This window comes from Thalassophryne amazonica, chromosome 1 (genome assembly GCF_902500255.1).
Source record: "Thalassophryne amazonica chromosome 1, fThaAma1.1, whole genome shotgun sequence".
NCBI lineage: Eukaryota > Metazoa > Chordata > Actinopteri > Batrachoidiformes > Batrachoididae > Thalassophryne > Thalassophryne amazonica.
The window spans coordinates 112,196,240-112,210,682 of record NC_047103.1 but is presented as its reverse complement, the minus strand read 5'-3'; the positions used below and the strand labels follow the sequence as shown (position 1 = coordinate 112,210,682).

Below are 14,443 nucleotides of genomic sequence, written 5' to 3'. Positions count from 1 at the left end.
CTCGCTCTCTTTAGAATGCTGAAACAAGAAATGGGATGTTTAAGTATGCTTGTGAGTTTAAACGGCAATATTTTCTACTTTTTTGGGGGGGGGAGGGGGGAACAAAAGACTCTGAACTTTGTAATCTGATTTTATGAGCTCTGAGGAGACAGGAGTGTGTCCCGCTGTACATCTGGAAACGTGAGTGCCATTTGCGTTCATGTACCGTTTTGAGAATGGAGCGCATTTCCACAGTGCCAAAAAAAAAAAAAATTAGGCAGGAGTGGACTGTGAGAGGCAGAAAAAATAGCAGTGAGGGCTACATACATGGCAGTAAGCGTACAGGAAACACCCATACACAACTGTAAGCAAGACTAGGAACGCAACCATGCTCCATCTTACACCAGCCTACACGGACTACGCCAAATCTGCTCCGGCTGTCTTCTTTTCATTTTCTGCCGTGAGCCTTGAAAACTCACCATACTCTGACAAGTGTTTGTTCTTTAAATGTCTGATTAAATTAGTTGTATTGAAGTGTTTTACCGTACTTCCCCATGAGGATGCAAACATTCCATCGCTCTCACAGACTGTATAAATGTTCCACACATCAGACATGTTTGCTGTGCCTGTACACAGGGCCTTCTTCTTTCACGTTTTTTGGCAGTTTGCAAACCAACATGGTGCATTACCGCCACCAAATGTTTGAAAGTATGAGCTGTAGGCAATTGGTTTTTGTGATGCCGATGAAACGCATTGATTGGCAGGTGCCTATCGCATGGTTTTTCACGGAAATCGGCCAATAATGTTCGGTGGCCAATCAATCGGAGCACCACTAGTCAAAATGTATTTATTATTTATAGCGCCACCTCACGGTTTTTACTAGACAGTTTCTGGATATGACTAAGTTGTTCTGAGCTCCACCAAAATCCCAAATTTCATGCCATTTGGTAATCCATTAATGAGAAAACCCATCATTAATTAAATAGCATCACATGTGGTCAAAACTGAAGTCAAGAAACTTGTCAAAGTAATAAAAGAGCTTAAGCCACTGATCACAAAAATATAAAGCTTTCCCATGTTCCGATGGATCACATTTTATATTAGAAGTTGATTTTTCAAAGTGGCTTATAGCACCACCTACTGTTTTTTTCTGGCCATTTTTTATATGCAGACAGTTTGTACTGTGCTCTATGCACAATAAAGAGTATCCTGGTTGAAGCTGGCAAACTTGGCAGCATTTGTACATATATTTATGAGAACGCATTTTGAGTTGTTTCGGCTGTCCTTAAAGCAAATTTAAAAATATGAAAAAAAAAAAATTAAGAGGTGATTTATCATTATCTTTGGTCTAACCAGTGGTGGGCACAGATAACCAAAAAATTAACTTTGATAACAGATAATAAGATAACTGAAAAGTTATCTTTGATAAAGATAAACCACCCAAAAATGTATCGGAAGTTACAGATAATCAATAACCGATAAATTCCGGTGTTGTCTATGGGACATTTGCAGTTACTAAAGAGCTGAAATTGATTTTTAACACAAGCACTTCTGAAAGCATCAGAAGTGGTAAAAGACCTAAAGAATAAGCAAGAATGTTTGACCATGCTGCTCCCTGCAGGAAGCAGTACAGACAAACCTTGAGAGCATCCACAAAATCACCTCTTTACTAATCATAATCATTTTTCTATCAACATTCTGTCCCTGCTGGAAGCTCTTGTTTACAACAGCACTCCCACCACAAAGACACACCAAGAGCAGCCATAAGACCCACTCTCTAGCAATTTCAACACTTCGGTCAGGCGGAGGTTTTGAAAAATAAAGTCATACTAACTTATGGTTTTTTGAAAATACTGATAGAATAACTCCATTAATGTCAATTCTGTCATTTGTACAAAGTTAAAATATAACATATATCTTTTAATGTTGAATAAGGCAGTAATTCTGAGGTTTTGTAACAAACACAGACTGCAAAGCATTCTGGGTAAAAGTACTAAACAGTGATTGGTTCAGTAATCCGTTATGTAAACCAACACGTTAATGTGACGTGTGTCGTGTGTTGGTTTAAAGATAAATGTGCTTTTGTAAAATATTCCATTTTTATTTGTAAAAACAGGCATTTTTACGGAGCCCTGGAAGTGTCATCCTAATTGCATGTTTTAAAACTTTTATGATGTTGTAAAACGTGCACTCAATATTAGTAAGTAAGTAAGTAAATTTATTTATATAGTGCCTTTCACAGACATAAGGCCATGTACACACGTTGTCGGGTATTTGTAAAACCGAATATCTTACCCTTTCAGTTTGGGGAAAAAACTTCATCCACACTACGTCGTTTAAAAAAAAAATCCATCCACATCGAACCATATAAATGTGTTGTAATTAGTCTGCCAAATCTTTGGGTGGCGGTACTGATTAAAATTCTATCCAATCAGGAGCCTTATTCTCTTGTCGTCACTTCCACAAAAACTAAAAACATGGCGCCAACCTCGTTCGTGTGGACCGATAAGGAGTTGGAATTACTTCTAACCGTAGTTTTAGAATACAAAGTTAACAAATATATGCACACAAAAAGCGCCTGGACAATGGACAATACCAACACTTTGAGAGCAGCCATGTACCCAGACGTTTAATACTGCCATAAACACTCCTGGCCAGTAGATGGCAGTAGCGGCCTTAAAAAATGTCAAACAAAATTCCAGATAATCCGTGTCTGCTACATTTAAGATGCGTGGAATTTAACAAACGTAAATACACTAATGTCTATAAACCCAGAGAATATATTCACGAGAGTTTTAGGCACTAGAGTTTAATGCTGTTATCTGTGGACCCTGAACAGAATGTCTGAAATGCATTTGTCCTGTCGTGAACGTCTCAGATTACCTTATGCTACCCATAATGCATTGCTGCCTGGCACAGCATGTGCTCACATAACCTTAAAAATTAGCACATTACTTTAAAACGAAAACATATATCTGATATTTTCACTTTATAAACTTCAGACATGACAGTAATTTTAAATAACTTGTCTAAAATGAGTGGTTAAAATTTGAACCACAAGTTAAACATGTATGCCTCTGGATGACTTAGTGACATTGTGGTTATATTAGTATGGTGTTAAAGAAAATGACTTTTTTCTTTGTCACGAGTTCTCCTTTGCTTATAGACAATAGCGTGGTTTCGGTTTACAGAGGGTAGAACATGCTTATTAGGAAACTTTTAACAGGTAGGTCTCAACAGCTTTAACAGTTTTAAAAATGTTTTTCACTGTTCAGCTTAGTTTAGTACGTTATCTGTCTAAAAGTTATCGGACGGTAATTCATTGGTAGATAATTAGTCCGATGATGGTTTTGAAATTTATCTAAAAAGATAATCCGATAATGAAAACATTATCTTTGATAATTATCTGTTATCAGATTATCGGAAGTGTACCCACCACTGGGTCTAACAGTAAAATGGCACCTTGTATAGCTCTCGGGAAAAATCTACATGACATTTTCAGAAATTTGTACCTTTGAAATTCAAAGAAAATGTGCTTTACAGCATCATCTAGTGGTGCAGTTCCACCAGATTTGACATTGCAACTCTAACAGGCCATGCATATACCTGCCCGATTTCATGCCATTAATGAGAAAATGCGTCATGAAGTAAAGAGCATCATACATGGTCAAACTCAAAGCTGTAAAAAAATTGCAAACAGAGCAAAAAAATTGAAAGTTTCGGGTCTAATTATTGAGATTCACAAAGCAGAGAACATTTTGATACCAATCTTAATTTTCTATGGCAAAAATCCAGAGACGAGTTCCTTCAAGCCAATTTAGCATATTTCGCAATATTGTGAAAAAAATTCAAAGCACGAATGCACATGGCCTGCACTGTAAGAACAGGCTCACTCCACCAATCACAATGGTATAATGTTTTACTCTGGCTGACCCCATGGATCAAAAGGTATTAGTGTTAACTTTTTTTTTTTTAATTATAGCATCACCTAGCGTTTTTCACAGGCCATTTTTTTGTATATTGCAAGTTTTTTTTCTGACATCTACCAACAATGTAAATTTCACATTTCAACTCCACCTGGTTTAGGCTGCCCAAACACTTTTTGTGCCTAGAAAAAATAAATCACTCAATAAATAAACAAAACAAAAACCATAGTAGAGAAGCTTGAATCTTCGACTGGACTGGGTTGCTTGACATGCCATATACCAACACAGTGCAGAGTAGCTACCTAAACTCTGTAAGTGAGATAGAGTATCTCATCAATAGTTTTACATCCTCATTGAAGACAACTTTGAATGCTGTAGTTCCTCTGAAAAAGAGAGCTTTAAATCAGAAGTGCCTGACTCCGTGGTATAACTCACAAACTCGCAGCTTAAAGCAGATAACCCGTAAGTTGGAGAGGAAATGGCGTCTCACTAATTTAGAAGATCTTCACTTAGCCTGGAAAAAGAGTCTGTTGCTCTATAAAAAAGCCCTCCGTAAAGCTAGGACATCTTACTACTCATCACTAATTGAAGAAAATAAGAACAACCCCAGGTTTCTTTTCAGCACTGTAGCCAGGCTGACAAAGAGTCAGAGCTCTATTGAGCCGAGTATTCCTTTAACTTTAACTAGTAATGACTTCATGACTTTCTTTGCTAATAAAATTTTAACTATTAGAGAAAAAATTACTCATAACCATCCCAAAGAAGTATCGTTATCTTTGGCTGCTTTCAGTGATGCCGGTATTTGGTTAGAATCTTTCTCTCAGATTGTTCTGTCTGAGTTATTTTCATTAGTTACTTCATCCAAACCATCAACATGTCTATTAGACCCCATTCCTACCAGGCTGCTCAAGGAAGCCCTACCATTATTTAATGCTTCGATCTTAAATATGATCAATCTATCGTTATTAGTTGGCTATGTACCACAGGCTTTTAAGGTGGCAGTAATTAAACCATTACTTAAAAAGCCATCACTTGACCCAGCTATCTTAGCTAATTATAGGCCAATCTCCAACCTTCCTTTTCTCTCAGAAATTCTTGAAAGGGTAGTTGTAAAACAGCTAACTGATCATCTGCAGAGGAATGGTCTATTTGAAGAGTTTCAGTCAGGTTTTAGAATTCATCATAGTACAGAAACAGCATTAGTGAAGGTTACAAATGATCTTCTTATGGCCTCAGACAGTGGACTCATCTCTGTGCTTGTTATGTTAGACCTCAGTGCTGCTTTTGATACTGTTGACCATAAAATTTTATTACAGAGATTAGAGCATGCCATAGGTATTAAAGGCACTGCGCTGCGGTGGTTTGAATCATATTTATCTAATAGATTACAATTTGTTCATGTAAATGGGGAATCTTCTTCACAGACTAAGGTTAATTATGGAGTTCCACAAGGTTCTGTGCTAGGACCAATTTTATTCACTTTATACATGCTTCCCTTAGGCAGTATTATTAGATGGCATTGCTTAAATTTTCATTGTTATGCAGATGATACCCAGCTTTATCTATCCATGAAGCCAAAGGACACACACCAATTAGCTAAACTGCAGGATTGTCTTACAGACATAAAGACATGGATGACCTCTAATTTCCTGCTTTTAAACTCAGATAAAACTGAAGTTATTGTACTTGGCCCCACAAATCTTAGAAACATGGTGTCTAACCAGATCCTTACTCTGGATGGCATTACCCTGACCTCTAGTAATACTGTGAGAAATCTTGCAGTCATTTTTGATCAGGATATGTCATTCAAAGCGCATATTAAACAAATATGTAGGACTGCTTTTTTGCATTTACGCAATATCTCTAAAATTAGAAAGGTCTTGTCTCAGAGTGATGCTGAAAAACTAATTCATGCATTTATTTCCTCTAGGCTGGACTATTGTAATTCATTATTATCAGGTTGTCCTAAAAGTTCCCTAAAAAGCCTTCAGTTAATTCAAAATGCTGCAGCTAGAGTACTAACGGGGACTAGAAGGAGAGAGCATATCTCACCCATATTGGCCTCTCTTCATTGGCTTCCTGTTAATTCTAGAATAGAATTTAAAATTCTTCTTCTTACTTATAAGGTTTTGAATAATCAGGTCCCATCTTATCTTAGGGACCTCGTAGTACCATATCACCCCAATAGAGCGCTTCGCTCTCAGACTGCAGGCTTACTTGTAGTTCCTAGGGTAATTCCTAGGGTTCTAAGAGTAGAATGGGAGGCAGAGCCTTCAGCTTTCAGGCTCCTCTCCTGTGGAACCAGCTCCCAATTCGGATCAGAGCGACAGACACCCTCTCTACTTTTAAGATTAGGCTTAAAACTTTCCTTTTTGCTAAAGCTTATAGTTAGGGCTGGATCAGGTGACCGTGAACCATCCCTTAGTTATGCTGCTATAGACTTAGACTGCTGGGGGTTTCCCATGATGCACTGAGCCTTGACGTCGTTCACGGGCATCTCTCCCAATCACTGGTTCAGATATGTCGATGACACATGGGTTAAAATCAAGCAACAGGAGGTCGAGGACTTTACAGAACAAATCAATTCGGTGGATTCCAATATCAAGTTCACACGTGAGGATGCCAGAAACAACCATTTAGCCTTCTTGGACTGTGATGTTATGATTGGAGAGAACAGGCAGCTCCAGACAGAGGTTTAAAACCCACTCACACTGACCAATATCTGCTCTTTGGCTCAAACCACCCCCTTGAACACAAGCTCGGGGTGATCAGGACTCTTCAACACAGAGCCCTACAGGTGCCCACAACTGCAGAGGGAAGGGCTAAAGAACAACAACTTGTACTGAAAGCCCTCACAGTATGTGGGTACCCACGATGGTCCCTGGACAAAGTGCAGAAGTCCCAGAAAACAAAGAGTCCAGATAGACAGGAGACGGAGACAAGAAGAAGAGGAGTGTCTCTTCCTTATTTAGCAGGAGTAGGGGAAAAACTACAGAGGATCTTCAGACAGCACAAAATCCCAGTTTACTTTAAACCGGTTAACACCTTGAGACAGAAATTAGTTCACCCTAAGGACAGGATCCCTAGTTACAAACAGAGCAATGTAGTGTATTATATGAAATGTCAGTAAAACTGTAATGAACACTACATAGGTGAGACTAAGCAACCTTTAAACAAGAGGCTATACCAGCACCGCAGAGAGGTCACCAGTGGACCTCAATCTGCAGTTCATCTCCACCTGAAAGACACTAACCACACGTTTGAGGACAAGGAAGTTAAAATCTTAGCCAGAGAGAAGAAATGGTTTAAGAGAGGTGTCAAGGAAGCATTCTTTGTAAAACAGTTGAAACCCAGCCTTAACTGGGGGCGGGTCTCAGACACACTTTGTCCCCTGTTTACAATGGGGTACTCAGGTCAAAGCAGTTTCAGTCTTTTGTTCATGGTAATGAGTCATTCACGTCATCAGGAGAGTCGTCAAGGGAGCCATCAGGGGAGGCTTCCATCCCATCATTAGGAGAGTGCTATCTAGAGCACAATAGGTGCTAATTAGAGCTATTGTTTAGTCACTAGCCTATAGCAGTCGGCCTCTCGGTAGGAGGGGTCTGGTTAGGTTAAAAACTCCAGCTTTTGTTGGCTTCTGGTTTATTCTTCTCTACAAGAGTCAAGACAGAAGTCAGACTACCAGAGCAAGAATTTTAGCTGAGGAAGCTTCTGTGATTTGAAGCGAAACGTCCTCACGTCAAGCAACCCAGTCCAGTCGAAGATTCAAGCTTCTCTACTATGGAAACCGCCTGGACAACTGAGAGCCTACACAGAAAACAAAAACCAGCACATAAACAATAGAGTCCTTTGACAAGCTTCACTGGTGGTTTGACCCTAATTATTTTATTATTTATTATAATTCTTACAGAATAATAGGACTTCAGTCATTGCATCAAAGCCGCTACCATTCAATCACTGATCATATACTAATGATCAGAGTTTTTCAATTGCTCAGAGCTATGTGCGGTACTGCCAACATCTTGTGCAAGTGTCTTCAGTCATTTTGCATTGACATGTTGTATTCATTGTTCTCACTGTAAAAAACAAACAAAAAACAATGTTCACTGTTTCAGCACTCTGGCAAAACAATTTCCTTCGGGATTAATAAAGTTCTTTCTTATTCTTAGAAATTTTGTCTGTATGAACAGTCTACAAAATGAAAATGGGATGGAAACATTCAAGAAAAATAGATGGGGAAGAATGTAGTGGTGTTATGTAAGTGGAGAGTATAGTGTATAAATTGGGGAGAGTAAATGGTAATGGGCTGCATTTATATAGCGCTTTTCCATATGCATCAAATGCTCAAAGCACTTTACAATAATGCCTCACATTCACCCCAGTGTCAGGGTGCTGCCATACAAGGTGCTCACTACACACTGGGAGCAACTAGGGGATTAAGGACCTTGCCCAAGGGTCCTTAGTGATTTTCCAGTTAGGCTGGGATTTGAACTGAGGATCCTCTGGTCTCAAGCCCAACACTTAACCTCTAGACCATCACCTCCCCTGTTGGAGTATTGTGTGAAACTTAAAATACTGCATGATTTGAAAATGATGATTGAATGGCTCATTAGTCAGGAATTTACTGTGCCATTTGGCCTATTTTTTTCAATAACTCTTCTTTATTTTTGTTAGTTTATTGCTGATGTGAAGTATCTTGCCACTGCCAAGTTTACCAACATAAATAATCTATGCTTTTCCCGAAAGGAAAATAGTCAAGTCAAATCAGTGACATGCAACAGGAAAATTTCTGTTAAGGACAGAGAGTCAAAGATCTTACCTCAGTACAGTCTGTCAGACATGATGATCCTTGATTTTCCCCAATCCTTTATACTTGATTTCTGCTGTTGTTTCTCTTTTCTTTTCTCCCTCTGAAGTCTACGAGCAAAAATTATATCTGCTTTGTTGTTGTCTGTCAGATCCAAAGGTTCCTGGGGAATTCCCTTTGGCAACAGAATGTAACCAAAACCACATGACCCCATCCTCAATTTCCTGTCATAACAATGAGAGGTTTTCCCATAATGGATGCCAGCATTCTGAAGAGTTTGGGTTTAAATCTGCTTGAAAACAGGCTAATTCTGCCAAATCTGTGTCAAATTATTACCTCCGCCAAGGAGGTTATGTTTTCGGTCACATTTGTTTGTTTGTCTGTTTGTCAGCAGGATAACTCTAAAAGTTTTGAATAGATTTTGATGAAATTTTGTGGAGTGGTTGGAAATGACAAGAGGAACAAGTGATTAAATCCGGATCACGATGCTAACGCATTAGCATGTCTATGGCATTTTCAATGTTAAAAGTTAGCATTAAGCAGTTGCAGCTGTCATCACATTCGGGTGCATTTGTTTTCAAATTGTAATATTTCTTAAATTTATTTTTGTTTATATATTAATAATCTAATGATTATTACATACAATTTCAGAGAAAGAGACAAAAAGAAATAGATCAATGTGCCAAGGAGGGAATCTCTTTAGGGTCAGTGACCCTATGGCCTTGTTTAGAGAAGTGTTTCGTAAATGTTAAAAAAATTCATATATTTGCAGTTTAGTTGAATAATAAATTGAATTTTGTCTCTTATTTGTCTTTGTCTATAAGCACATGCAATATCAATATCAGTACTCAGGTGACAGTAGCTTCTGGGAAAGGTGCAAGTGGCAATAAACTGTGATGCCAAGCGCTAAGGATACATGCTATCCAGTCACAGCAGATGAAACTTTTTTTATTACTGAGCAAACATCATTGTTACACTTTTTTAGGTTCAATGATTCCACGGCATGTAGATATTACGGCGTCAGTGACCCCATGGCCTTGGCGGAGGTTTGCACTCTCTGAGTGCTTCTAGTTTGTTATAAATTTGGTGAATGATCCTGTATCATTTGCTGTGTTTATCAATAGATTTTAAGGATTTGTTGCTCAGAAAGGGTCAAAATGGTGATATTCTGTGAGGCTGACGTGTCTGACATTTTGTAATCTAAATACAAGGGGCAATTGAGAAGTTTTGAGTCTGGCCCACGAAAAGTTAGGCATGGTTCTCAAACTTCTCAATCATCCCATATGTGGACTGTCAATGGGAGTGAATAAGTAGCCTGCATGCATATTTTTAGCTGTCTTGAGTGGATAACAGCTGATGTAAGTGTGGTTGCAGGAAATTTAACAGGTTTAAACAGTGTATCCAGAAACTATCCACAGCGCTTCACTTTGTCCACAATTTGTTAAGTTTCATCCTTAATCCAGAATGGAGTGAATTCATTTTTCCCCTCAAAGTTTTAGTCACAAAACCCCGTAACAACAACATGAAAAATGTTTTTATTTTTTTATTTTTGAAAATTAACAAAAAAAAAAAAACAAAGAAATCACATGTACATAAGTATACACACACTTTGCTCAATACTTTGTTGATGCACGTTTAGCAGCAATTACAGCCAGAATTCTTCTTGAATGTGAGGCCACAAGCGTGGCGCACCTATCTTTGGGCAGTTTTTCCCATTCCTCTTTCCAGCACCTCTGAAGCTCCATCAGGTTAGATGGGGCGCATCGGTGCACAGCCATTTTCAGATCTCTCCAGAGATGTTCAATCGGATTCAATCAAAATCAGGATGGAGCTCTGGTTGGGCCACTGAAGAATATTCAGAGTTGTCCTGAAGCCACTCCTTTGATATCTTGGCTGTGTGCTCAGGGTCATTGTCCTGCTGAAAGATGAACCGTCACCCCACTCTTGGGTCAAGAGCGCTGTGGAGCAGGTTTTCATCCAGCATGTCTCTGTACAGTCCCTCTATTCTGACCAATTCTCCCAGTTCCTGCTGCTGAAAAATATCCCCACAGTATGATGCTGCTGTATTGGCTTGGTGATGAGTAGTGTCCGTTTTCCTCCCAACATGACGCCTGGCATTCATACCAAAGAGTTCAATCTTTGCCTCATCAGACCAGAGAATTTTGTTTCTCATGGTCTGAGAGTCCTTCAGGTGCCTTCTGGCAAATGCCAGGTGGGCTGCCATGTGCCTTTTACTAAGGAGTGGCTTCCGTCTGATCACTCTGCTATACAAGTCTGATTGGTGGATTGCTGCAGAGTTGGTTGTCCTTCTGGAAGGTTCTCCTCTCTCCACAATGCTGGAGCTCTGACAGAGTGATCATCAGCTTCTTGGCCTCCTCCCTGACTAAGGCCCTTCTCCCCCGATCGCTCACTTTAGATGGGCTGCCAGCTCTAGGAAGAGTCCTGGTGGATCTGAACTTCTGCCATTTATGGATGAGGGTGGCCATTGTGCTCATTGCGACCTTGAAAGGAGCAGAAATGTTTCTGTACCCTTCCCCGGATTTGTGCCTCCAGACAATCCTGTCTCGGAGGTCTAGAGACAATTTCTTTGAAAAAATCAGAACAAGACATCAAGACAACACAAGACCACACTGGGAAACTCTCTCCTGCATAACATTTGAGAGTCAGCACCATTGTGCTGCAGTAATAATGTGGACATATTTCACAAGGGTTTTGCTATAAGCCAAACACATCTGCTCTGTCAGCTGTCTATACTAACTTTAGTTACAGTTACATTTTTAATTTGTTTCCCAAAATTAGTCAGTGGGGAGACTAATGTTGTGTCAAAGTTTTATTAGATATATTTTTCCAAGTTGAAAAATTTGAAATTCCAAGTTTATAGTTTTCTTCTAAGGCAGCATGAACTTTGAACTTTGCTGATACATTCTTTCCTCCATGTCATCTGCAAAGTCTCGTGGTGTAAGTAAGTCCCTTCGGCTGCTCCCTCATTTTTCACCCAGGGTTGCTACAGGTGGAGTTTGAACCAGGAACCTTCTGCACTGAAACCAAGCACACTAACCACTTGGCCACCACCCCCTAATCTCATGTAGAAAGTTCCTCATATTTGCCAAGGAAGTACCCCCAAAATAAATCAAATTAGCTGTAATTTTGTGATATACCACAGAAATATCTAGTAAAAGCTAGATTCCAACATTAAGTAAATTGTCAGTTTTAAAAAATGACAACTGTATTTTTTAATGAATATTTGTTTACTTGTAACATCCTTGAAGGTACATGTTAATGTTCAACCAAAAGTTATCTAACTCTCTGTCTTTCCCATTCTCCCCTGAATTGTACTAAGGTATGTGGTGTTTGACAATGGGACCCTGTACTTCAATGACGTGGGCATGCAAGAAGAAGGTGACTACACATGCTATGCAGAGAACCAACTTGGCAAAGATGAAATGAAGGTCAAAATCAAGGTTAAGGTTTCAGCTGCCAAACCACAAATTAAGGATAAAGAGCCAAAGAGCATCAGTGTTTCCTATGGTGAGAGAGTTTCATTGAAGTGTAGTGCCAACGGAGAACCAGCACCTGATATTACATGGATATCTCCAACCAAGAGAGTAATTTCTTCTGCCTTAGATAAATACCAGGTCTTCAATGATGGAACATTGGTGATTCAAAAGGCCCAACGTCTTGATGGTGGTAACTACACCTGCACAGCCAAGAACAGTGCAGGACAGGACCATCATGTCATCAGGGTGGAGGTGGTGGTAATACCTCCAATGATTAATGGGTTAAGAGGCACTACAAACACCATCAATGTGACTGCAGTCCAGGATCAGAGAAAGCTGATGGACTGCAAGGCAAAGGGAAGTCCCACCCCAAATGTTATATGGGTTTTGCCAGGAAATGTTGTTCTTCCTGCCCCATACTTCAGAAACAGAATGATTGTTCACCAAAACGGGACCCTGGAAATCCGGTCACCCAAGCAAACAGACTCAGGAAAGTTGACTTGCATTGCTCGTAATGAAGGTGGTGAGGTCAGTCTGGTTGTGAACTTGACTGTTAAAGAGAAGGTTGAGAAGCTACAAATCAGAGACTATACAGCAGATAGCATGCCACTAGTAGCAGGGAATGTTATTATTCTTAATTGTTCCTCTGATCATGCAATGCACCCTCACATCACCTGGCTACTACCCAGTGGTACACCACTGGTGAGTGGTGCTCGGTTCTCTAAGTTTTTCCACAGGCCTGATGGCTCTTTGATCATCAGCAACCCTTCCCTGGCTGAAGTCGGTAGGTATCGTTGCTTGGGGCATAATTTTGGAGGTGTGGTAGAGCATACAATCACAGTGTCCCCAGGGAGAAAGCCACAGATCAATAACAGATATAACAATCCTGTCAGTGTCACTAAAGGGGACACACTTTTGCTCCATTGTGTAACCAATGGGACACCCCTCAGACTAACATGGACGCTGCCCAGTGGAGTTGTCCTCAACAACAAACAACAAGCTGGACGATATGCTGTCCTGTCTAATGGGACACTTGCAATTGAACAAGTTTCTATTTATGATAGAGGATCGTATGTATGCAGAGCAGCAAATGAGTATGGCACTTCTCTGCTTACTGTGTCAGTAGTTGTGAGGGCATACCCCCCTCAAATTACCAATGGTCCTCCCTCTGTAACTTACGCTAAAAGTGGAGTTGCTGTTCAGTTGAACTGTGTAGTGACTGGGGTCCCTAGAGCAGAGGTAACATGGGAAACACCTGATAAGACCCTCTTAACTGTTGGTAGACAGCCACAGCTTTTTGGAAATAAGTACCTCCATCCACAAGGTTCCCTCATCATTCAGAACCCAACACAAAAAGACACTGGTGTCTACCGATGCATAGCCAGGAATGCCATTGGAATAGACTCTAAATCATCATATCTCAATGTATTCTGAAAATTTTCACTTCTCATCTTAGCTCACTGTCATCTGTTTCATTATCCATATACAGTAAAACTCACCTAAACCGTCATCATATAAACCAAATACTCGCACTGACTGGACAAAAGCAAGAATCCCAATGTTTTTGTATGGTTTTCCATGTAACCAACACCGTATGTACCAGATTTGGTATAATGGATTTTCGCTCACATCTGACAAACTGTCGCGTACCATCGCAATGCATTTCCATTGAAAACCCCTTGCATGTGCTGGACAGAGCAGTCTGGATGTGCCCAATCGTAACAGAGGTGCGAAATGAATCAAGTACTAACACTAGCTGAGTCGAGGGAAGAAGGTACCATATTTCCTTGATTAAAAGCCCGGGTGTTTATTTTTTTCAAGCCGTGCTCAGACTCAGGACCTAAACAGAGCAGGCCTTTATGCCAAAATGTCGCTTGCTGCCTGCAATATGGTGTTAAATTTCACACATATCCCTGGATGTGGCAAACCAAACAGCTTTCGATCAGAGCCATCTGCGTGGCTGGGAACCCTCCCCGCAGCCTGATGCACACTTGCTAAATGATGGAGACTGCAAGGGATTTTATGTTTTCACTCCTTCCTCTCCTGTCATATTTGAGTAGTTTTTGCAGTGCACATTCCAATTATGTTTTGATCATGGATCAAATACATTAGACAGAAAAGTCCACAAATATGAAATGGAGCTCATTGAGGGACACATTAAACCAGAAAAAGCCACTGTTACTGCAGCAAATTGCATAAAGATGTGACGGCGAACTTTAAAAGGGTCACTCGCA

The 14,443-nt window shown here is 40.0% G+C and overlaps 1 protein-coding gene across 1 annotated transcript in view; it reads left to right on the top strand.

The window, feature by feature from the left end:
* Positions 1-13,794, top strand: part of mxra5a (matrix-remodelling associated 5a) — a 70,944-nt gene extending 57,150 nt beyond the window's left edge. The window contains exon 7 of the mRNA XM_034173529.1: positions 12,053-13,794. Within this exon, the coding sequence (XP_034029420.1) occupies positions 12,053-13,643 (1,591 nt within the window). The 3' untranslated portion in view covers positions 13,644-13,794. The remainder of the gene's footprint in view (positions 1-12,052) is intronic.
* The last annotated feature ends 649 nt before the right edge of the window (positions 13,795-14,443 follow it).